Source organism: Neovison vison, chromosome X (genome assembly GCF_020171115.1).
Source record: "Neovison vison isolate M4711 chromosome X, ASM_NN_V1, whole genome shotgun sequence".
NCBI classification, from domain to species: Eukaryota; Metazoa; Chordata; class Mammalia; order Carnivora; family Mustelidae; genus Neogale; species Neogale vison.
The window spans coordinates 42,420,353-42,446,979 of NC_058105.1; the positions used below are offsets into that span (position 1 = coordinate 42,420,353).

At 39.9% G+C, this 26,627-nt stretch overlaps 1 protein-coding gene across 2 annotated transcripts in view; it reads right to left on the reverse strand.

Moving 5' to 3' along the window:
• The window catches only part of IL1RAPL2 (interleukin 1 receptor accessory protein like 2), a 1,343,934-nt gene that overhangs the window by 665,173 nt on the left and 652,134 nt on the right, over positions 1 to 26,627 (reverse strand). Inside the window, exons 1-2 of one of the 2 annotated variants that reach the window (XM_044234599.1) lie at positions 17,587 to 17,611; positions 5,780 to 6,053 (exon numbers count right to left, since the gene is read on the reverse strand). In XM_044234599.1, the coding sequence (XP_044090534.1) occupies positions 5,780 to 6,012 (233 nt within the window). In that variant the 5' untranslated portion in view covers positions 6,013 to 6,053; positions 17,587 to 17,611. Of the gene's footprint in view, positions 1 to 5,779; positions 6,054 to 17,586; positions 17,612 to 26,627 lie in introns of those variants that run through there. The other variant, XM_044234598.1, reaches the window with a different exon arrangement.

Below are 26,627 nucleotides of genomic sequence, written 5' to 3' on the forward strand. Positions count from 1 at the left end.
ACTAGCATATAAAACTTGTTTATTATATACTACACAGGCACTTATATGTCAGGATAACTTAAGGGCCATTAAAATCAAGCAAAATTACTGTGTACTTTTATTTATTTATTTTCTTTTCCATTGTGAAACATTTCAAATATACTCAAGAATAAAAATAAAATATAATGAACCATCATATGCTCATTATACCGATTCAATAATTAGCAACCTGCTACATTTCTTGTTTGAAATACCTCTATGACCTCAACTTTTCTGAGAATGTTGTTTTGTTGGAGTAATAATCACTAAAATATGATGACTAACAAGGCAAATGTCTTGCAAATGTATCCAGCCTCAGGGTTGGATAAATGCACTAAGGAACACTTTAGAAAGAGTCTGTGAGACATTCAGATTTTGAGAACTTCATTTATTTCAATGATTACTAAAGAACAAAAATAGTTGGACTATGTTCCTTTTTAAGAAGGGAGTTCCTTGTTCTGTTTGCTTTGTTGAAGAGGTAAATGGTCATAATGGTTTTTGAACCTATAACTGGTTCGCTTCACTTGGCCATTGTGATACCCAAACACTCAGGTTCCTATAGATGTTTGATAATACTTAATCGTTCTTTTCATTATCTATGAATTAAATTCAGGATTATATAAATGTATCTGTCTTCATACACAGCTTAAGTCATCCCTCATTACAAATTGTTGGCAAAGTGATATGTGGGATTTTGTTAAATAAGATTACTCTCATCATTTTTATCCCACTGAGTGCCTCCACTGAAAAGATTCAGGTGGGAAGCAAGGGAGACAGTAATTCTTGGACTGACACTACCTCTCAAAATATGACTCACTTCTCCATCATTTCTCTATTACCATAACCCTTAACTGACATACTGAGAAATTCAACTAATCACTTTTGAGGGTGGCCAAAGAAAAAACACAAAAATGAGAGATTGGCTACAGAAAGATCACAAACAGTAAATTTTTCTTGTTATGATTCAAATGGATGAATAATATTACTAAATATTTCATATCTGCATTTTTAAACACACTGTAATCAACAGACTATTTTTTTAAGATTTTATTTTTATTTATTTATTTGACAGAGAGAGACTGCAAGAGAGGGAACACAAACAGGGCAAGTGGGAGAGGGAGAAGGAGGCTTCCTGCTGAGAAGGGAGCCCGATGAAGGGTTCAATCCCAGGACCCGATCCCAGGACCCTGGGACCATGACCTAAGCTAAAGGCAGACACCCAGTGACTGAGCCACCCAGGCGCCCCTCAACAGACTAATTTTTAATGAGTTCAATAATGCATAGAAAACATCACCCATAATTACCTTAAAGTGATATCAAATTGGGGATTTTATGTTTTTCAGAGTCCATAGTCTCTCATGGTTCACCTCCCCTTCCAATTTACCCAAATTCCCTTCTCCTCTCTAACGCCCCTTGTCCTCCATGCTATTTGTTATGCTCCACAAATAAGTGAAACCATATGATAATTGACTCTCTCTGCTTGACTTATTTCACTCAGCATAATCTCTTCCAGTCCCATCCATGTTGCTACAAAAGTTGGGTATTCATCCTTTCTGATGGAGGCATAATACTCCATAGTGTATATGGACCACATCTTTCTTATCCATTCATACAATAGATATAAATTAAGTCTGATTTGTACCTGAAAGAGAGGGCCACCTTACAGGAAAGGATTTCAGGGGCACTAGGAAATCCCACTTGTGCATGAAATACTACAAGGCTTTGTTTAAAAGCAAATAGGCTGTCAACTGAGAAGGCCTAGAAGCAATCACACCCCAGTAGCAATGAGCATATTTAGCATGGGAATTTTGGTTTCTAATGTCATTCTCCATTAAAAGGAATGAGGACTCCTTGGAGAAATGGCTGGGGCAGGAATAGGACTGGGGCAGGAAATATATAAGATAAGGCTGGAGCAACACCCAAAGAACAAATAATCCAATCAAGAAATGGGCAGAGGACATGAACAGACGTTTCTGCAAAGAAGACATCCAGATGGCCAACAGACACATGAAAAAGTGCTCCATATCACTCGGCATCAGGGAAATACAAATCAAAACCACAATGAGATATCACCTCACACCAGTCAGAATGGCTAAAATCAACAAGTCAGGAAATGACAGATGCTGGCGAGGATGCGGAGAAAGGGGAACCCTCCTACACTGTTGGTGGGAATGTAAGCTGGTGCAACCACTCTGGAAAACAGCATGGAGGTTCCTCAAAATGTTGAAAATAGAACTGCCCTATGACCCAGCAATTGCACTACTGGGAATTTACCCTAAAGATACAAACGTAGTGATCCAAAGGGGCACGTGCACCCGAATGTTTATAGCAGCAATGTCCACAATAGCCAAACTATGGAAAGAACCTAGATGTCCATCAACAGATGAATGGATCAAGAAGATGTGGTATATATACACAATGGAATACTATGCAGCCATCAAAAGAAACGAAATCTTGCCATTTGCGACAACATGGATGGAACTAGAGCGTATCATGCTTAGCGAAATAAGTCAAGCGGAGAAAGACAAATATCATATGATCTCCCTGATATGAGGGAGTGGTGATGCAACATGGGGGCTTAAGGGGGTAGGAGAAGAATCCATGAAACAAGATGGGATAGGGAGGGAGACAAACCATAAGTGACTCTTAATCTCACGAAACAAACTGTGGGTTGCTGGGGGGAGGGGGTTGGGAGAAGGGGGTAGGGTTATGGACATTGGGGAGGGTATGTGCTTTTGGGTGAATTGGAAGGGGAGATGAACCATGAGAGACTATGGACTCTGAAAAACAATCTGAGGGGTTTGAAGTGGCGGGGGGGTGGGAGGTTGGGGTACCAGGTGGTGGGTATTATAGAGGGCACAGCTTGCATGGAGCACTGGGTGTGGTGAAAAAATAATGAATACTGTTTTTCTGAAAATAAATAAATTGAAGAAAAAAAAAAAAAGATAAGGCTGGAGCATCTTACACTGCTGAAATATAAAGAAATGCTCAAAATATACACACACAAAGATGATGTTATGTAAAAGAGACAGATATGCCAACAGAAAGAACTCTGATGGACAGAGGTAGAAGAGTTTGAGCTAGAAAATAAAGTAGGCTTGGGTGATTACGTAATGTATAATATAAATATCCATGAGTTCATACTGATTAAATAAATAGGAGTAAAGAGACAAAAATCCTATGCAGAAGAATTATAAACAATTTTGTGTGGTACTCTGCTCTTGATGAGGTGGATCATAACTCCCTACTCCTTAATTATGGGCTGTGAATAACTACTTCCTCCCAAAGAGGAGAGTATGAAAAAAAAAGGAAAAAAGTAACTTCACTGTTGAGAAAGACAAATACAACCTCAATCCAGGTGATCAATGTCAGTATCAAAAGTGATAAGGCAAACTGAAACTCTCTATCCTTGATATGATATAAGGAGAATATTTTACATCTGTGGTCTTCCCCCCAAAAAAACACATAACCCCTGTCTAACTATGAAATACATATCAGATAAATTGCAACTGAAGGACATTTTGTGAAATATCTGAACAGTACTATTCAAACTGTCAAGGTCATAAGAAATAAGGAAAGTCTGAAAAACTCCAATAGCCAAAAGGAACTTAAGGAGACCTAACAACTAAATGTAATACATTATCCCAAATGGGAACCTAGAATAGCAAAAAGACATTAAGGAAAATCTGAGGAACTCTGAATAAGTATGGACTTCCATTAATAATAATGTATCACTATTGGTTCATTAATTGTAACAAATGATCCATAATTATGTAAGATGTTGATAATGGGGAAATGGGTTCAGGGCATACAGGAACCTACTGTACTATCTTTGCAATAATTCTGTAAATCTAAACCTGTTCTAAAATTTGTAAGTTTATTTAAAGGCAAGGAGCACTAGGTGTGGTACATAAACAGCGAATTTTGGAACACTGAAATAAATTAAATTAAATTAAAAATAAAGGCAAATGGAGGGGTCTTTTATTAAAACACATTTTATAGGGACAAAAAACTAGAAACAAAATACATGCAAATAAACAGGAAAATTATTGACTAAATTGTGGTATCATAGACTATCAAGCAACACAGAATATTATATACTTAAAAGGATGAGTTAACTATCAGTTAACTTGGAAAAATTCCTACTATGTATTTTTACTAAGAAAAGAAAATGTAGAGAAATGTGTAACTCTTCTTTTATTTTATAAAACAATGAGAAAAAAAAAGAATAAAGAGAAGGTATTCAAGGATACACGCTGGATTACAACATTGCTCAGAATAGGAGAATGGGGTTAGAGGAGAGAAAAGAGGAGGGGGTAGCAAGTCTGGAGATATAAGCAGGGCAGGGAAAATAAGCAATAATTAATTTGATAATTCATTATCAGTATAGAACATCTATATAGTGAACTGATGCCTTGCAAATAAAATTTTAAATCTGTGAAAACAAAAAGAAAATGAATCAGAAGGAGGAGAAGAGATCTATTTTAAACTGACAGGATTTAATGAGGGTGGGAGTAGAGAGGCGGTAAGTAGGAAAAGAGTAACTGCACCCTACAGAATACAATGTCAGTCACTGAAGCTGAATTACCATTCTTTTCTCAATTTGCCAAGAGATACCCAAGTAGGTGAAAATACTGATTATCACTAAGGATGTGATAAGAATTTCTGCCAATATCCTGGAGTTTTTGCCCACCACAAACAGAAACTAAACTCACCACTTGCTTCCCCAACACTTCCCACTCAAAACATACAAGTACAAAAGTGATGCCTAGAGCATCAAGAAGATTATTTATACACCACCTAGTTCTCCTGGCCTTTTGAACAATGAAGCCTCACCAGGGGTTTCAAAATGCTTTTGATGAAAAGGTGACATAGCTTTAGCATCAAAGTCCACACGAGACAAAAATAGGAAGGGTCTGCATTTCCAAGAAGTTAAAATCAAATAATAGAGTGTAGGTCCCTGCTGAGCAAGATCAGAGACTCCCAAAATGGCAGAATTGAAAAGTGGTTTAAAGGTCATCTCAGCTATCTACTTCAATACCTAATGCAGTCTCTATCTGAGAGTCTAGATCCTAGATCGTAGCACCAGGGAAAAAGGGGAAGGAAGGACATATTATGGAATCCCTAAGTATAAAACAGATTGCTTTTCACAGTAAATTTCTTGCAAGAATGAATTTTATCTGTGATATCTTCCCTGTAAAGCACCTAGGAACTGAGGATGACCATGTGTTTACAGGGTTGCATGCTGAATATTTAGATACAGTAGACTCAAGCTCACACTGCAAATTATGTGAAAAATTTTAATGGTAGTTCATTTGCTAAGAGATCTCCCAGTAGCATCTGAAGTTATTTCTATCAACAAAAAGAGACCTTGGCTTAAGTGATACTTTAGGCCATTTTCATGGGCAGATATTAAAACCATTGAGCCAACTGGCTTTATGAAAAAAAATCATTAATATAAGACCCTAAGATAGGGATGAAATTGAGGAAGAAATGAATTATAAACTTTTCTAAATTATGTGAGCATACATAGTAAATGAAAGTCCCATTTTATGAAAATTTGTTAAGAATTTGCTGTCCAGTTCCAATAAATAATTAGAACTGAATTTACTGAAGCTCTACATGCACTGCAACCTTTCAAGAATATATCCACTGTATAAGAGGAGCAACACTTCCACATACTCCAGGCCCAATCGAAAGACTACCTGCTATGGTATTCAGCAATATTTTCATCTGGCATTCACTTTAATTTGGCACTCACCTTAAAACACAAGTGTAGAATCCACTGTCTTGTGCCTCAGCTGAGTGAAACCATATTGAATCATCTTCTTTGCTCATCCTGACCTCTGAAAAGATGATGGGCTCTTCCAAATCACCTTTGTTTTTGTACCACATAAGCCTGAGCCCAGTGCTCTGGGCCATGCTATAGTTGGTACGAATATAACTGTAGAAAAGGGCACATTTCACTCGTACTGGTTCTCCTGCCAAAGCCATGTATGTCTTGAGATCCACTGACCAGTCAATGCAGCCATCCACTGAAAGAAAACCAGATTGGACATGAAATGCAGGCAGCATTGTTAATGATAAGAGCAACAATCACTGCCAACATATACTGAGGACCTACTGTGAGCCAAGATTCACAGAATTTGCATGGCAAGTGCTTTACATAGATTACCTCTACCTCTTTTAATCTTCCCAGTGACTCTTTGAGATGGACCAGCATTCTCCTTAGACCTCCCAGGCAGGATCCTTATTCTAGCTGTGTGCCTCCAGGGAATTTCCAGTTCTCTACAATAACCTTCTGTGTGGAATTAACTGGATTCTCCAAGGAGCTCCAGCACTGGTGCTTATGTGCTTGTCCCGGGGACCCAACACTAGGTTCCAATTCCAGCAGAGCAGCCTGGCAAAAGGATTACTCCTGCCAATCATACGGCATTTGCTTCACAGGATTGTGTGAGATTGGACTGTGAGGATGACACTGACATGTAGATTTTAGATGACAGGAACCCCACAAAAGAAATACTTCCAGGGGACCCTTGTACAGTCTAGGAGCAGCCCTGAGATTCACTTATGATTCTTTTTTTAATTATTAATTTATTTGACACAGAGAGAGAGAGAGAGATCACAAGTAGGCAGAGAGGCAGGCAGAGAGAGAGGGGGAAGAAGGCTTCCCACCAAGCAGAGAGCCCTATGTGGGGCTCGATCCCAGGACCCTGAGATCATGACCTGAGCTGAAGGCAGAGGCTTAACCCACTGAGCCACCCAGGTGCCCCTCACTTATTGTTCTTATACTACAGACAAGAAAACTGAGACTCAGAGAAGTTCAGAGACTTTGCCCAAGGTGACACTGCTAATAAGTGGTAGAAAACCAGTCTCTGAATCTACAGACTGTGTTCTTTACCCCTACCCTATACTGCCTCTGCCTATAATTGTGACAGGGACGACAGTGTTATTTGTCTTTGAGAAAAGTTGGAAGCAGTAGGCACCTAAATATTATTTGCCATTATCTACATTCCAGTTTTCCATGGTATAACCTATTAATAGCAAATATTTAATCACAGTTCAATTTCTTTCTATACCCCAAGGACTCCCTTGCCATTCAACTGTGTTTACTCATGAGAATATATTATATTAACATCAGCTTTAGTCAAATAATATTAGGTGGGTAAATCTACCATATAAAAAAACATATACAGTAAATTCCCTCTTTTCCAGAATGGTTGGAAATGAGACACTGGCTGATTTAATACGCTAATCAGCACAATTAGCAAAGATTGTCTACCTCCAATTACTTAATTTCAAAGAATTTCATCAAATTATACTGCAACCCTTTATATTACTTGATTACTCTTTATAAAATAATCCTTTCATAAGCTGTAAAAACACTGCCATTTTAAAATTATATGTTTTACTTATAATTTTGTAAACTGATCTGCTTCCTTTTTTAGATGTTGAGAAGTCTGTACCCCAGTGTGTTTATCTTTTAACCTCAGTTGATAGGAAGCTCAGGGCTAAATGTAATACCCAAGTGCAATAACTACTTTTCTTTTTTTTTTGGTAAAGATTTATTTTAGAGACAGAGAGAGTATGCGCAGGTGGGGGAGGGGCAGACAAAGAGGAAGGGAGAGGAAGAGACTCTTAAGCAGATTGCATGCTGAGTGCAGAGCCAGACTCCATGCTGATCTCATGACCCTGAGATCACGACCTCAGCCAGAACCAAGAGTGGGACGCTTAACTGACTGTGCCACCCAGGCAACCCCAAATGCCATAACTATCTTACCTCAAGATTTTGCTTTCTCTATACAAGGGTCCTTGCCCTGAGGTACAAGGATACCCAGGGTGAGGGTGACTGGGTAGACTTCAAGGTTGTTATGACTATTTGCATAGTTATACTTTTGGGGGGAGATGTTCCACAGCTCTTTAACAGATCTTCAAAGGGGTCTAGAGCCCAAGAAAGTTTTTGAACTCCGTGGTTTCTGATCTCTCTTTCTGACTTCATTTTTTATTGCCCTGCTACATATGGGCTTTTATTATAAGCTGCCTCAAGTCCTCTTTTGTATGTGAAATATTGATTGGAAATAAATTAATAATCAAATAAATAACTCATTTTAAATTTATAATGAAGGGTATCTGAACTCTCTCTGAGGATTCATAAGGCACCAGATTCACCACTATAGATTTTGATGACCGATGTGCACTGCTGAAACCAAGAAGGAACGATTGGATTAAACCAAACCAGTATCTAGTTATCTCTTGGGGGGCTTTTGCAGTCACTCCCTGGAATCGGTCATTTACCTGTCGTGTGTTACTCTCCTAACTGTCAGTAATAGATGGGGGAGATCTGCTTTAGTTAAACTTTTTGGGTCGTGGTAAAATTAGGGCAATTCATCTCTGGATCAAATGGAATTTTAATATTTCTTATTTTATCATCTTTAAATGAATTTTGTATTATTCCCTTTTATGGATTATCTGTGACACTGTTCCCATATATCAACAACAAAAACCTGGGGATAATTTAAAAAGACTCTTTAATAGTCCAGTTTTTCCCCAAACCCTAAAATGCACAGCAAGTGTTTCTGAATTAGCAAATTTGGCTTAGCAATGTAGCTTCAACCTCTATAATTACCTACTTAACAGAAAAAAAAGTTTTGGGAATGTTTTTTCCACTTGTTTCCTAAATCCCTTTAGTTGCCTCCTTCCAACAATCTGTTGTATAATCTCGCTTTTACAATGTTAATGGTCTGGTTTGGCCCATTAGTGACAGGACATGGTTGGTATTGAAGATAATAAAATATCTGCTCCTGAAACACAATGATCATACTCAATGACAGCTGAAGACATTTAATTGCCTTTACAATTAGCTTTATTATACAGACCTTGAGAATATACCAATAATTCATTTTCTTTTAAGTACTATTTGAGCAAAATATATTTGATTTAATAGATTCATGGTTCCTTTTCCTCTGTTCTCTTGTTTAGCTAGCAGAGTGGAAGTATTTAGTTACAAGGTAGTCAACAGGCAGAAAATAGATCTGCAGTAATGGAGAAAACAATTTTCAAATGGTATCCTCTTTATTCTTTTCCTTTAGTATTCACAAGGTTACAATATAAGGTATTTCAAGAAGCCTGAGGGGATCTTCCCCAAAAGTAAACAAAGGATATGATACCAAGGGTCTGTGAAAGCCCATCTGCCACCAAATATTTTCCCACACCGAACTTCTATCAGTAGAAATCCATTCCCATGAGTTGAGGCATTGTAGTATTGGATCACTACTAGATTCCAACATGATGATATGACTGGTTTCTCTTGGGTTTCTGTTCCTAGGTAAACAAACCAAGAGTGGGGCAAGAGGGGATATACCACGATATAGTAAATTCATTTCTTTTAGATTTGAGAGTAGTGAAGAAACTAAGAAGGATATACTGCTGTAAGAGACCTGGAAAGTCAGGCAGCTAGGCAGCATGAAGGGACTGAAATAGTGAGGTTAAGAGAGAAGCACTGAAAGGTATGAGAGAGCCACAGAAAGGAAGAGAAGAAAGGTCACATACAATTCAATTAGCCAAGATCACTGTAGGAATCAAAGGTGGTGCCACCAGAAGTCACCAGTGCAAGTCACATTTCTATCATGAAAAGGAGCTGGCAATAATATGCCACACTTTCAGGGCCCCTCACATGTTGACACTCTATAAATAATTGGTAAATAGAGATCTATGGTGAAGCTGACAAAGGTGCAGACTAAGGCCAGGTTGGTGACATAGTGGAATTGAGTAACCTACAGAGGAAGCCAGCCTGCCATGCTTGATCTCATCAGCACAGGTCTGTAATCCAGAGTGATCCAGCCCCATTCTGTTTACAACTCCAGTCACATCTGTTTAAGTTGGCCCCCAAAGAGCTCCTAAGAAAAGTGGTTTCTGGACAGACCAGCTTCTCCTGCAGGTGATTTGAGAACTGGGTTTCACTGACCAGCCATAAGTGTAAATAGGGGCACTACAAGAAGAAAACCACTTTTCCCCCCAAAACAGTGAAATTCTATTAGACTGAAGCTTGCTACAGCACAATCTCATCAAATTGTAAGTGAATGCTACCTGTTCTCTGCTTCACAAAAACTCAATATGGTTCTAAATATACCTGTCATTCCATTAAAAAATACCTCCTATTTCTAAATTATCCATTCTGTGTTCACTCCTAAGTCTTATGAATGGCAATTCAAGTATTTAAAAAAAAAACTGTATTTCTTTACATTCTCATCTCTACTCCCTTGATTTACATTTCTGTAAAGCTCACGAAGTTATTACTCTCAGTTCAGCCTTGTTGGCAGAAATGCTTTAATATCTGAGCTATCCAAAACAATTATAATGGAGCAAAAAAGCCCCTTCTTTAAAACTCAGGTCTCTGGGCACCTGGGTGGCTCAGTGGGTTAAGCTTCTGGCTCTTGGCTTCTGCTCAGGTCATGATCTCAATATCCTGGAATGGAACCCCATGTCTGCCTCAGTGAGGAGTCTGCTTCTCTGCCTCTCTGCCCCACGTTCGTGCATGTATGTGTGCTCGCTCTCTCTATATATATCTCTCTCTCAAATAAAAATAAATCTTTAAAAAATCTCCGTTTTAATCATTTTCATTCCAATCTGCCAAACAGGTATGTTCTTGGGGAGTCTGACATGAAGATTCAAATGAGCACATAAGGGGACATACCAGTATCCATGCAATTTATCTTACCAAGAGGAGATTCCTAGGGGTAAACTAAAATACAATCCCATGAGACGTGCCCTGGGTGACAAAAGTGTGCAAGTAGTGTGCAAGTAGACAAGCCTTGGCTTTCTCCTCAAAACAACCAGAAGAGGAAAACCTGATACACCTACCTGCTGTGAAAACAAAGCTCTGAGAAAAGTTCATAAATCCGTAAAAAGAGGATAAGAGTTTATCATCAATAATAATATTATTTTAGAAAAAAATTATTGTGTACAGTAAAATTACACTTTAGTGGCTATATACATTACAATTTTTATTAGGGGGTAGGATATATAGCTGTGTTTAGAATTGCCAGTTCAGGATTTCTACCCCAAATTAGGACTCTGTTTAGGTAAAAAGGTTAATTAGCACAGCGGAAAATAAGCAAGCTCCAGATATCTTGATGATATTCATTACAACTTAAGTCCTCTGCCTCAGATATACACCTAGTATTAGTTTACTATGTGTTTGTGATTAATAAATTCATCTGTTAACCAGCTGTTTTCTTTTAACTATGTCAACTATATATCCCTTTCATTTTTACAGCCAGCTCTATTTGTGATCAACAGGACAATTGTTAGGGGCAATTCATCAAATCACCACTAGAGGGGGAGCTGTCCAAGTTTTTTGCGTAGCACTCAGATTCCCCACCTAACCTCTAAAACTAAAAATATTGCTATCTGCCAACCACTGGTTGCTGGGGAGGGATCACAGCACAACTAGGGAATGCACCACTGTGTGTGACAGAAGGAGCCAAAAACTGAGCATGCGGCTGAGTTCTTGCTCAAACTGGGTAATCAGATTACACACACAGCAAGTGGATGACCCAAAACAGAAAGGTGTAACAGCAGCTACTGGCATTCATTGAGCCTTTCTTTGGTACAGAATAGCTGGGTGCCATGATAGATGCTTTGCATATTTTTTTCTCATTTTATTATCCTGTTAACTCTGGGAGATAGGGACTCTTATTCCCATTTTACTGAGGGGGAAAAAAAACCCTCAGAGTTTAAATAACTTGCTTAAGGTTACCCAAGTTGTGGTAGTAGAGTGTGGATCGCAGCACAGGTGAGTTGGACTCCAGAACTTATGTTCTTCATCATTGTGTGTTCTATACATTGCCTCCTATACTCCCCATCCTAGTTCATGAGCTATTAAAATACTAAGGTTTGCTTGATGCTATCCAAACTGTCATATGTATTCCAAAGAACATTCATCTGTCCAGTAGAGCAGACCTTTCCAGCTGAATGATAATCCATCCCCAAATAATAACCATTGTGGCAATAATAGCCATCAAATAATGTTTGCCAATTATTTATCTATGAATTACACACAGTACTTACAGAGTAATGAATTCTAAATAATTTGTGTATTTGATTTAACTTCTGAAGAGCAGATCTAAGACTTGGATCAACTTTATCTGACCCATATTGACATATTTAAAATTAAATATCTAGGAATGATCACCCAATTCCTAAAATCATAACCTAGGAATAGAACTGTATGTTTATCTTAACATTTGTATTTATGTATTATAATTATTGAACACAATGTTATTCTTATTCTTAATATTTTAATATGGGAGTTAAATGCTTTCTGTTTCTTTCTCAGTTCTCCCCCAAACATAGAACTAATGACAAGTTTCTTTGCATTTATACCCATCATGGTGAACACTATCTGCCTCAGTTAGGCAACCCCAGACATAAGAAGTTAAACCCTCTGAGAAGTTAATGGCCTGTGCCCTTACTACTGGACCCATGGCTCCTTACTTCCAGCCTGGAAATATGGACAGAGTGGTTTTGTTATTTTTTAAATAAAATTCTGTCGGTAGAAAAAATATTTTAAAAATTTCATCGGTGAATCAGTATCCATCAATAGAGAAAATATCTGCCTCCTCAGCTCAATAAATACAATGAGTGATTATCACTTCGGGTTTTAAAAAGCATTTCTACACTTTTTATGAATTGGATTATATGCTTTCCTTTCAACTTTACCCCCTACCATTTGTCAATGGGAAAGTTCTGCCTAAATGAAGTCTTTCATCTCATTTCAACCTAGTTATTACGCTTAATAATGGGCTGGCAACCATCTTCTTTTCCCTTTCATTACAGGATCTGTGCTATGCTTTGTCAAGATCATTCCTTAGATGTTTACCAGACAAATGAGCCTCAATTATGTTCTGGAGGTGAAGCCACATGAAACATTACAACCAGCTCCTCAACTCCTGATTACCTGAGGCCTGATGAGAGCTTCCTTGGGAATTAGTCACTAGTCAGGAGCCCTTCTCAGATGCACTGATGTTAATTTGAAGGCTGCCGCAGCAAACGAGACTGTGGGAGACAGTATATCTACACTGTCCACCAACCCCACTAGCAGGCTTTCTGCTGCCCCCTCAAATCCAGGATGCTTGGCAGTGAATTTATCTTCCATGCCAAATCTGCCCCACCTCCTATGTCTGCAGTTATCCAAATCAAAATCGTTCGAAATCATTCCTGAATCTTACCTTTTCGTTCCCACTGACCTCCCCCTGCTCCTCCCAAAAAGACATTAAAGTTTGTCATTTCTGAAAAGTTACTTAAATTCTTCCCCTTCTCTCCATCCTCACAGATGTGAAAGTCCAGGTCCTCCTATCTTGTTTGGACTATTGTAATCCCCTTCTAAATGATTTTCTGACTTCCACATTCCAATATGTTCTTTAAACTGCTACTAAGTGATCTTTCTGAAATATATCCATGTCCTTTCTCTGCTCAAAACCTACAATGGCTCCCAGGATACACATCCCTAAGCCTAGCTCCCCTGGCTCACTATAGACTTCCTGTTGTTTCTACCCCTCCCCATAGTTCTGCACATATCCTACACTTCAGTCAGTACTCACCTTCCCTGCCATTCACTTTCCTCCGCCTTTGCCTTTCAGGTTTCTTCCTCTAGAATACCCTTTGCCTCTGTGCCTATCTACTGAGATCCTACTAATCCTCCAAGATCCAGCTTCAAACACCACTTGTATGAAACTATTCATTGCCCCATGTGAATTCCTTCCCCTGTAATGCTCTCGCCACATGCTTGTCGACACATCTCCCCAGTTAGACGGGAGTCTCATTTACTTTGTATTTCTGGGAAAAGGTCTGAAGAATTATACATAGTAGGCATTCATTAAATCTTTATGGCATGAAATCATGTGGATTTTTCTTTCCCCAAATTTACTAATAATCGAAAGTTGTATGAATTTATCAAAGACCTTAAGATTCCTCCTGCTGGGGACACCTGGGTGGCTGTCAGTTAAGCATCTGTCTTCTGCTCAGGTCATGATCCCAGGGTCCTGAGACTGAGTCCCACATCAGGCTTCCTACTTAGTGAAGAGTCTGCTTCTCCCTCTCCCTCTTCCCCTTCCCCCAGCTTGTGTGCACACACACTCTCTCTCTCTTTCTCTCACTCTGTTCTTGCCCTCTCTAAAATAAATAAATAAAATCTTTTTTTTTTATTATGTTAGTCACCATACAGTATATCATTAGTTTTTGAGTAAAATCTTAGGAAAAAAAAAGATTCCTCCTGGTGCTTCCCACCACAGAAAACAGTGATGTATCCAAACTCTGATAGGAATGTCAAGAGATAGACCCCAATGTACAAAATGTGTTCACAAGAACAAATGCCTGCCACCTTCCCATTAGCCTGTATCACTAGAAACAGAATAACTAAATAAACTATGCCACATTCCTGCTCCAAAACCCATAATCCCCTGGCAAGTCAGCTAAAATCACCAACTCTACCACCCAAGCTCTTCCAAATTAGGCCCTACCTATCAAAATGCCTTACTCTTGACAGGCTGACCTTCTTCCTCCCAGTCCTACCCTAGCCCTCCTTGTCAGGAAATAGTTATGCTGTGGTTCCTTACCCACAGAGCTCTTTCCTGTCTACACCCTCACACCATTTCTTCCACCTTCCACACCTCCCCAAACAAATTTTAGTCATGCCCTGAGCTTAGCTTACCTAGGAATCAAGGTGGAAGTGGCATCCCAGTTTTCCTGCAATATTGATTGACACATAAGCCAAGGTCAGAGACCCCTCATGGTTTTTTTTTTTTTTTCCGTTTTCATATCATTGCTTCTAGAGTACCTCCTGGACCAGACACTTAGTAGGTCTTACTGAATGTAGTTTTATATATTCTCATTCCATGACAAATTGCACAATTAAGTGTAAATAGAATAAGCTGTTTTGGTTAATTAATTTTCACATTAGCTGGAGGTTAACCTTTAGATCATTGAAAGTCCTCTCTAAAACATCCAAATCCACTTTTCTAATTTAGTAAGTAAAGAATCATGATGAGACTAAAATTTTTCTGGATTGACTGAGGATTTGTCAGACCCTCCGTGTCATCACTCTAGACCCCAATGCCAAGACAGTGTAACAAAAGGCCATAACAGCATGAAAAGAGTAGAGTTAGGTAGAGATCAGAAACCCTGGGCTCTCATTCCACCTCTGCCTCTTTAAAAAGATACATGACATCTAAGAAAGTCAGTTTCTACTCTGAGAAGAAATGTAGGCATTACACTAGACAAGCTTAACCCAGCACCAATAAAACAGACTATCTGATGGTTGATGAAGACTTCGGTCAAGAAGACAATCTGCATATGTGCTAAATTGGAAAATCTCCCCTGGCAACCTTCTTTATCTTTTTTTTTCTTAATTTCAAAATTACAGAGAACCAAAAAATAATAATATTACAAATCCTATGATTTTACAATCCAAATTTAATAATGTTAACTTTTTTTCCAATTTGCTTTCAGTAGCTTTGTCATTAAAGAATTAAAGCATTGCAGATATAGCTAATGTCCCCTTTAACCACCATACACAGTCCCATCCTTACCTCAAACCCCTGTCTGGATAGAAACACTATTCCCTCCAACATTTAGATTCTTGCACACATTAATAGGTACCCTGAAGAAAAATTACTGTGGTGACTAAAAGTTTGCTTTACAATGGGGAGTATAGATGGGAATAAAAGCCAGTGAACTGAGGGCTCTTGTGATGTGGGTTCCAGTCAGCTGAGGTTTCACAGAGTATGCATAGAGGTGTGCACATACCCTGTCTACACACGGAGCCTTAGTGCTGGCAACCCTCAGAGTCTACAAGCATTTTCCGCCCAAAGGTAGTTGTTTCCATGCCATGCACTGCGACACAAATTTCAGGATGAGACCTCTGATACTGTCGAAGTTGTGGAAGATAGATGCTCTGTCATAAAGAGAGCTCTGCCATGGGCAGAGACACAATTGCTGCTCATCAAATAGCGAGGTCCTAAAAGTTACAAGCAGAGCCCACATCTTCAATTCTACACTTGGCTGCCCCTACTGCAAATCAAATTCTGTGTCAACTAGGGTACACAGACTCCAAAGTTAAGTGCCGATTAGGACTTACTCATCTTCTTTAGCTAACTTATTTCCTCCTCCATTTGTAAGCTTAGCACATCATCGGGCTACCACAAACCCCTCCTCATGCTGAGCTAACTAAATAATGGAAACCCTCTGCTGCCTCTGACTGTCGGGGGCTATAAGGATTAAATACATCAGTGCACTTCAAGTGCTTACTTCAAGTGCTTAGAACAGTACCTGGCACACAGACAATACTCAACAAGTATTTTCTATTACTACTTTGACTACTGCTACTATTCCTATTAATTATATATCTAGTTTACTAATTATTCTACCATATTTCCCAAGTGTTTACATATAACAATGCACATTATTTCAACAGAAAGTATCTTTTTTTAGTTAGGTCATTAAATTTTTTTTTTCAGATTTGGAGCAGAGATAAGTCATATTACTGATAAATTTCATTTCAGGACTGTGAAGGGTCATTATGAAATATTCTGACATGATATATATTTTCATATTAATTATATGTGATAGAGTAATAGGTGCATATGTATATAGGTATAATGCTACAATACTATTAAAGATTGCATATATTTATATTTTATAAATGACATATAAATGTACAAACTGCATATAATACTTGTAGTTTATAAATTTACACATATTTACATAACATATTTTCCTTATATTTATGTAATCATAATGTAACTTATAGAATAAAATTAATTGTTATAACTAAATGTATATTGACGATAATTGTTTGAATCATAAGAAATTGCTGTTTTTATAAACCAAAAAAGTTAAATATTGAAAACTGAATGATTCATCCTAATATATACTTTATATAAAATATCACATATTTAAATAAACATTTATCAGACAAAATTGTAACTATCCTAAAAAGGAAGAGTAGAGCTAAATAGAGTTGAGACTTCCATGTTAGCTGGTAAATATTTTTATTATTTGTCAACACAAATTGGTCTGTGCTAGGGCCCTTCTGATAATTTATAAAACCAGCAGAGCTGCTGCTTCTAGCTTCCAGGCCTTTGCAATGGCTGTGCCCTATGCCTAGTACACCGTTCCCTCAGATACACACTTAGCTCCCTGGCTACCAACATCCTCCACTTACCGGTTCAAATAAGTTGGGGGTGGGGCAAATACTGGTTCCTGGACTGGCCAAAGGGATGAGTTGCTTGATAACCTCCGCCCATTCACATCATCTCCAGAACCATCTCCCAGACCTGAACACTTCCCTTCCTTTCCCCATACCCAAAGCGCATCTGATTCCCATCCGCTCGCAACGTGTGCAGGGTCCGCACCGTGAACGCCAGCCTCATTCCGATCGGTGTCAAGGAAGGGCGATAAAGGAAAGGAGAAGCAGCTTCTCCCCTCCGCTCCCCCAGCGGCAGCTCCGCCCGGTCTCCTCCCCATCCCGACTCCTCTTCAGGACTGGGGGCAACCGCAGCCCTGGAGCACCTGAGTGCGGTTCGGTTCACGTGGCCTCGAGGAAGAAATGTTCACAACACAGGCGCAGTGAAGCGCCTCTCCTCAGCGACTGCTAGAAGGTAGCGTGTTCTGGGAAGAGCGTGGAGAGAAGTGCAGTGGGCTCTGGGGCCGCAGGCCAGCCAGGAAGCCTGGGACTGGGCTGGAGAGGGGGTAGGAAGGAGGGGGATGCGGCGCGGCTTAAGTACCTGTAGCACCAAACAGCCCAAGACCTTGCTCAAGGGGGCGCCATCCACTGCAGAGCTGGCCCCAGCCCTCTCTGTCAGGGAAATGGCCTGACTCAGAGCACTTCCTGGGTAAAGCACTTCCTGCATCTGCGTAGTGTTAGCGCCATAATCATAGTTTCACCACCCCGGATGCTGGCCTCGCCTTCTCCTCTCTCAGAATTGGGTATGGTTATAGGACATTCCGTAATATTACTTTGCGCAATTAGGTTAACTTTAAAGAACTAAATATATATCACTGTGCCCGGGTACTGACTGTCTCCGTGATAAAAGAGGCATAATTAATATTGTCCGTATTTAAATTAATATTACAATGTTATAATATTAGTTACATTGGAAGCACCTCCAGGAAGACCCATGCTATGCTTTACCATTTATTCACTGGGGATAATGACTGTCCATCCATTATTATTTGTGCTTACATTATTATTAACTATATTAATTATTCACCTTTATAGTATCCATTATTATAATTAAGGTCATAATTAAGTTATTATGTCATTAATCATTATCATAATGAATGCCACAATTGTATTAACTGTTATGTATACCATAATTGTATTATTTATTATAAATGTTAAAGTATAGCACAGTTTAATAATTTACTAATAAAAATAATTAATACTAAATTTGAAAAAATTAATACTAAATTAATTCTATACTACTAAGAAACCCCGATGTTAACCTTTTCATCTCATCAGAATCAGGCTAACTGAGGTAAAGGATTAATGCAGTTAATTGCATTATTATATTTTTTTTTAAAAAAACTACTGAAACTACCATTCCTGGTAATGCTGGTATAACAATCTTCCCCTCTTGGAAATGGCATAATGATATCGCATGATTAATGTTCTTATTATTATTGCTAATGTTATTTTAACATCTACCTTAATAATGGATATCAATACAAGAATAATGATGTTATCTGATACCGCCTCTGAAATGAAGATCAATTTGGAATACTGATAATTTACATTACATTGATATTATAATCTAATTATTATAGTCACTCCTGAGAATATAAGTCACTCCTGGGAATCTTGGCATGCATCTGTAAAATGGACATAATTATGAGTCATCACTGATATTGTTATTTGCATTTATGTTAGTACTATAGTTGTAATTAGTGCTACTAGGAATAACGGTTTCTTGTAAACTAGGGAGAAATTCACACCTCACAATGTTTTTATCAGATTTAAATGAGTCAAAACTTGGCACACCATACTAATGATGATAATCTTAATAATAGGAAAGTTTCTTAACTCCTTACTGTGTATCAGGTACACAGTACCTGTGTTTTACATGCATTGACTCAATCTCCACAACAGCCATGTGAGCAGATAGGTATTAAAGATATCCCCAATTTACATTTGAGTAAACTGAGATTCAGAGAGGTTAAATGTCTTGCCTGATATTCCACAACCAGTTTGATTCCAGATTCCATTTTCTTAACCACTGCTTGGGTATTCATGGGAATAATTATCACGTATAACTAATATTTTTATCCAAGTTACTATCTTATTATTATGGTACATCAGAAAAGAATGAGGGTTTCCTTATTTTTCATCATAAAATAGTCATAGGCACCAGGCACAGGCAGTGGCTGGTATTAGAGGTGCTGATGTTTGGAATCTAGGCAGGGGTGGGGTGACCAGAGTAGGAGCCGGGGGAGAGAAAGCTATCTCTCCTGATGTTGTCAGGAGACACATTTGAAGTAACTCAGATCAAAAGCATCTGGTAGAGAGTTGGTGCACACTAAATGCTTCTTAAAGGTTGGTTAATCTTTCATTAGCTGCTTAGTTAGCTTCCTAGTAGCCCAGACAAAAAGAAAAAGCAAATTTTAGAAAGGAAAATTGCAAAGAAAGGTACAGTTCTTGATGCTGAGGTAATGAGTGCTTTTTCTCTCACCACCTGTGACACTACCCTCTCCACCTTCTCTGAATTCCCTGGTCAAAGAAAGATACCTCATGTCAACAGCCTGTTGTTCATAGCTGTTTACACAAGTAGTATTTGACATCACACAGTGGTGCAAGGCTTCCAGCCTGCATGTGTCCAATACACACTTGGATAAGATCCATCTCAATCCATAACACCCTGGAAGACTAGAGGGACTGGAGTGAAGAAGGTTAAGGGAAGAAAGATGATGTCTGGGTGAAGGAGGCATTGAGAGAAGGAACAAAGGAGATTTGTTAGTGGGATAGAGGTTTGCCAGCCCCTCATAACAAGGAATGGGAGGCAAGGGTTCCTTCTAGGAGTGGTGGGAGGTTGAAGGTAAGACTTAAAGGTAGAATCAGGTCGAAGTCTGTTTAAAATGCTGTTAGAACCCCAAGTACACCAACCCCAACACTAGTCTGCACATGAGTAGAAGGCTGGATGAAAGATCTCTAGAGGGTAAAACAGAGGGGACGGTTTACCTGAGCATGCCTACACGGGCCAGGCCACAGTTCCTTATTAATAATTACCTATTTACCGATGAGTTTGGGCATTTTACAAAACCTTTGAGAATAATACAGCCCAGACTGCCACAGTTAGAGCCATTGGAACAAGGATCCCCAGACTCCATCAAACTATGGAACCCACCAATCCATGGAAGCCTGACACTTCTTCTACCCTCCTGCAAGGCAAAGTTAAATGCCACACACCCCATTTTCCAGCTGCTCTTTGCTTTGCTCCTGGCTCTGTCCCAAACCACTCCTGAGCAAGCCTACAGTTGTGAACCCACCATACCTCTAAGTAATTCAGTGTGACTCAGACATGGGTGGGCCTGGACAGTAATATGTCCCTGCTCTATAGGTCTCACCATGCAATTCCAGAGGGGTAAGTAATGCCTCCATTTAAGGAGGCCGGGAGGGGGGAGGTATCTTTCCACATTCTTTTTAGGAGACTTAGGGATAGGGGAATCTTAAGTCCCACAATTCTAAGAGTCCTCCTGACACATTTTTCCCTCCTTCCGTGCTCACCTCCAGTTATTGTAGCTCAGTTTCTCGGACCCATCAACTTCACTAGATCATAAATTGTTAAGAGATAATAATTGCGCAGGTATGCCTGTCATCTTCTCCCTACATCCATCTCCTGAACTGAAATAAGTTCCTAGACCCTGCTTTGCCTGAAGGCATGGGGTAGCTCTCTGGGGTCTGACGTTCCTGGTGAAATAGTAAGTTCCTCTACCCCCTAAACACTCTTGAGGCAGACAGAAATCCTACAGTGAGATGGGGTGCCTGGGTGGCTAGTCGGTTCAGTGTCTGCCTTCGGCTCAAGTCACGATCCCAGGGTCCTCTGATCAAGCCCCACATCAAGCCCTGCGTCAGACTTTCTGCTTACAGGGAGCCTGCTTCTCCCTCTGCCTTTCCCCACTGGTATTCTCTGCTCCCCCTCCCTTATTCTCTCTCTCTCTCAAGTAATATTTTTAAAAATCTTTTTTTTTTAAAGATTTTATTTATTTATTTGACAGAGAGAGATCACAAGTAGGCAGAGAGGCAGGCAGAGAGAGAGGAGGAAGCAGACTCCCTGCTGAGCAGAGAGCCCAATGCAGGACTCGATCCCGGGACCCTGAGATCATGACCTGAGCCGAAGGCAGTGGCTTAACCCACTGAGCCACCCAGGCACCCTATTTTTAAAAATCTTAAAAAAAAAAAAAAGAAATCCTACAATGACCCACCAAAGATACCTTGTCCTCATCCTTAGATATTGTGAATATGATGAAATACCACTTCTGTGATGTTATTATATGGCACAGTTGACCATAAAATAGGGAGATTATTCAATAGGGTCTAACCCAAGCACATGAGTACTGGAATGCAGAGAGCTTTCTCTAGCTGCAAAAGAAAGGGAAGTCAGAGAAAGTTGAAGTGTTAGAAACACACACTTATGGAGAGATGGAGTGGGGCCCTTAAAAAGGAAAGCAAGAACCTGAAGACACAGAGATTGGCTCTTGGCCAACAGCCAGCGAGGCAGTGGGCATTTCAACCCTCCAGCCAACAAAAGCTGGATCTTTCTAACACCCTGAATGAGCACAGAAGGATTCTTCCTTTGGAGCTTCCAAGAGGCGAGCAAGGCTGACACTTGACTTTGGCCTTCTGAGACCTTAAGCAAAAAACTCAGGTGTACCCAACCAGACTTCTGACCTACCAAATGGTGAGCTAATAAATAGGTATTGTTTAAAGTTGCTGAATTTGTGACAATTTAATATTACAAATGGAAAACTAGTATAATATCTTAATCTCCACCCCTTTCCTTTTTATTTCACAGAATATCAGGACCCTAAGGAAGCCTTGCACATTAGTTCCTCACCTTGTTCATTCAGGAGGATGACTGGTTTCATCTGTAAGGTAATGTCCCCAACCTCTTGCCCTTCCTGCCTTTGCCCTGCACAAACTCTTTGACCTGAGGCCTTCTCCACATGCATTTTTTTCCACCAAGTTTCCCCCAACTGTCGTCCCAGGACTGCCAAACACAGCTGATTCTTTCTTTGTCCCAGGTCATCCTGGTGCTGGTGCTGATGGTTGGCAGACCATAGGGTGTCCTTGTCAATGGGGTGCACTGTGCTGACCCTCTTCAGTGTCTTTGAGGGTTGGGACTGTGCCATTCTCCAAAATGCCATCCGGCGTACTTCTGTTCAAGCTTAGCTGAGGTAGGTTCTTCTGGAAAAGGTGTGACAGTTCTATGAATGTACCCTCCCCAGGTGTTTCTGCAGCCTCAGGGACTGCTCCCTTTGACTTCCAGGCTTCCTGAGTCCATCTGCCTCTTTTCTAGTCCCTTTTCTTTTCCTCGTCTCTTTCTAGGATAGAGGAGAAGGGCAGGAAGTGTGAGGGGAAATACAGTGCCCCTTTACCTTCTAGTACTGCCCTGACTCTTTTGCCCGACCTCCTGCTCCAAAGCAAGTGACGCATGGTGCCTGTGGATGGATGTTCCCATGAACCACCCCATCATCTAAACAATGCCACATGCTTCAGCTGCTTACCCATGAGGCCTGGGAAATATGACAAGATTCTAATGGATCCCAGCTGTCAGCTTCACACCTGACTACGGACCCCCATTGACTTGCTCCTTTTCTGAAGACGATCATCTTCGCTAAGATCCTCAACCTTCCCAAGACCATCAACTCCTGGGTGTTCTGAAGTACTGTTGAGATTCTGTTTACTGATCAGGTTGCCTAATCACAGATGTGTTAACTTTCAACAGTACCTTAAGAGATACATTTGAAATATACGCACTTTTTAAAAAAGATTTTTATTTATTTATTTGACAGAGAGATCACAAGTAGGCAGAGAGGCAGGCAGAGAGTGAGAGAGGGAAGCAGGCTCCCTGCGGAGCAGAGAGCCCGATGTGGGGCTCAATCCCAAGACCCTGAGATCATGACCTAGGCCGAAGGCAGAGGCTTAACCCACTGAACCACCCAGGTGCCCCTGAAATATGCACACTTTTCTATACATGTTGTTGCTACAGCTGATATTTTTATTTTACCCTACTTACAAGCTAATAAGTTATCCTGTCTCATGGATGCTGATAGAAGAATAAGACCTCTGGATTGGAAACAAGGGATAGTATTATTTTCAGGACAGCAAGCAGCATGAACACTTATTGCATAGATTCTCCTTTTCTCTCCAATCTGACAGGAAAAACACGGAGTAGTCCAGGTTTGACCAAACACTGAGCTTGGGAAAAGGTACCAATTTGTAGCAAGCACTAAACAAGGCCAGTCTTTGTCCTGAGAGAGACATTACCTCATCCCTCAAAGGCTGCATGCTGCAAACACAACCCTGAGAAATGGCCCAGGTAAAGAACAGATAGGGCCTTGCATTCTTGGCATAACCAGTAAGGTACGTAGGAGTACAGATTCTCCCCCCAAACAGTTATTCTCAATAAAATTTACCAAAAATATCCCGTCTGACAACACCTCCCACCATTGACAAATCTTCCTCCTCCTGCTCTCAACTCCTCCTCCTTCCTTCTTTCTTTCATCCACTTACCCACACTTTTGGTGCTATTACTTTTCCAGACTGCACTGTTTTCACCCCATCCAGAGCATGAAATCTAAACTAGAGAAGGAGCTGTATCCAGAGAGATCTGGAATGTTGTCACATCGTCAATTCTCTAGAAAAATTTCCTGAAGCATGACTCACCTGCAGTGGTGGTGGCCTTAGAGAGGTCTTCCCTGTTCTCCATAGTGTTAACCTCCACCTTTTGGAGTTTGTATGTTCAAGGGAGACATAAGCAGATGAGTTGGGGTAGAGATCAGAGGGAATGTGGTCAACAGGGTCTGGTCTGTTCACATTCATACATAGGTACACACAGAGGTTTTGACTTAGTTAGCACTGAACACAGGAGGCATTCAGCCTAAACAGGAACAAATGGGGATATCAGGACCAATGTGGGCTGATATGTTCCCTAACATATAATGGAGGCTAGATCACCTTCCATCACCTTCTTTGACAGACCTCTCAAAACCTAAGGCAGTGAAAAAAGACTACCCTTCACAATACAAAGCTGGCTTTATCCTCTGTGTTGCAGGGTTATAGGGGGTGAGGACAAAGGGAGGATGGGGCAGCAAAGCCCTAGCATGAGCCTCACCTTCTTCCTGACTTTCACATTCCTGTTCCTTCTATCCCTGTATAGTGACGTGTGTCTGCTGCATTCATCTTCACAGATCTCATACTGCATATCAGATGTGGGTGATTCCAGAGGGCCTCCGCATAGGAAACCTTTCCCACCATGGACCCCAGAGGTTCCTGTCACAGCTGTAGGGAGAGTCTGGGGATACCTGCTGTGAGTATGGTCTGTCTCTAGAGATACCACATCTCCCATGGTCAGATGGGGCCATTCTGTTTGAACTCTGAGGTCAAGAGGGTGAATTCCCAGGAGATTTAAACATCCTTTCTTCAGTAGAGGTGGAACCTGAGAGAAAGTCTTAGACCCCTCTGAAACCTAAGCTTTCTTCTTTTAAATCCTCCTGTCTATTTAAAATTTTTTAAAATTCTTGTTAGTTAATATATAGTGTATTATTCATTTCAGGGTTAGAATTTAGTGATTTATCAGTTGATATATACCTAGTGCTCATTACATCAATTGCCCATCACCCATTTACCCCATCCTCCCCACCTGCCTCCCCTCCAGCAACCCTCAGTTCGTTTCCTAGGGTTCAGTGTTTTTTATGATTTGCCTCCCTATTTTTATCTTATTTTATTTTTTCTTCCCTTCCCTGGGTTTATCCATTTTCTTAAATTCCATATATGAATGAAATCATATGGTGTTTGTCTTCCTCTGACTGACTTACTTCACTTAGCATGATACCATCTAGCTCCACCCATGTCCTTGCAAATGACAAGATTTTATCCTTTTGGATGGCTAACTAATATTTGATTGTATATCTACACACACACATACACATACACACACACTCTCTCTTCTTTATCCATTCATCTCTCAGTGGACATCTGGGCTCTTTCCATATTTTAGTTACTGTGGACATTGCTGCTATAAACATTGGGGTGCATGTGCTGCTTCAAACCACTATTTTTGTATCCTTTGGATAAATACCTAGTAGCGCAATTGCCGGGTCATAGGCTAGTTCTGTTTTAAACTTTTTGAGGAACCTCCATACTGTTTTCCAGAGTGACTGCATCAGTTTGCATTCCCACCAACAGTGTAAGAGGGATCCCCTTTCTCCACATCCTTGCCAACATCCATCGTTTCCTGACTTGTTTATTTTAGCCATTCTGAGAGGTGTGAGGTAGTATCTCATGGTTTTGATTTGGATTTCCCTGATGCTGTGTGATGTTGAACATTTTTTCATGTGTCTGTTAGCCATTTGTATGCCTTCTTTGGGGAAATGTCTCTTCATGTCTTCTGCCTATTGCTCTACTGGACTTCTTGATTTTTGGGTGTTGAGCTTGATAAGCTCTTTATAGATTTTGGATACCAGCCCTTATGCCATTTGCAAATATCTTCTCCCATTCTACAGGTTGCCTTTAGTTTTGCTGATTGTTCCCTTTGTTGTGCAACAGTTATTTATCCTGATGAAGTCCCAATAGTTCATTAAGTCCTACTGTCTCTTTTATCTCAGTCCTGCTGGCTCAATAATCCCCTCCCCCAGAATATGAGCTTAACATCACCCCTGCAGTTCTTTACTAAACAGGGGATGTAGGCCCAGGCCACAGGCACATGCTTAGTGTGTGACCTCTGGCCAGTGTCTGGACTTCTCCAAACCCCATTCCAAAAAAACAAACAAACAAAAATAAAAAATCAAAGGACCTGGCCTTCATCCAAACCCTCACAAATGCCAAGTCTTCTCAGACCTATTCTTTGGCACTATTCTTTGCCTAATTCCAACAAATTCTCAAACAGAATGAGATAGTAGAAAAGTCTAGAAAAAAAATCCTTATAGGTGGTATAGTGTGGGATTAAGGATTTAGGTCTTGGAACTAAGTCCTTTTACCAGTCCTGCAACTCCCTTCCTGTGTTTCCTTGGCAGAGTCATTTCAACGTCTCTGTGCTTTGGTTTCCGTATCAGCAAAACAGAGGTAATATCTGGGTCTACTGCATACGGTTATTGTGGGAATTTGATGATAGATATTATGTCAAGCATTTAGAATACAAGTACCTAACACCTAGTAAGCACTAAGTATTAGTTATTGTTTATAATAGAGGTAGTAAATACAATTTTATGTATGACTTTAGCCGTGATAATTCTTATCTGTAATATAATTTATGATATTGAAAATAATGTTTAATATTAGGAATGATGACTTACATTACTAGAAATAATGTTTAATAATTGTAGTATTAATTCAG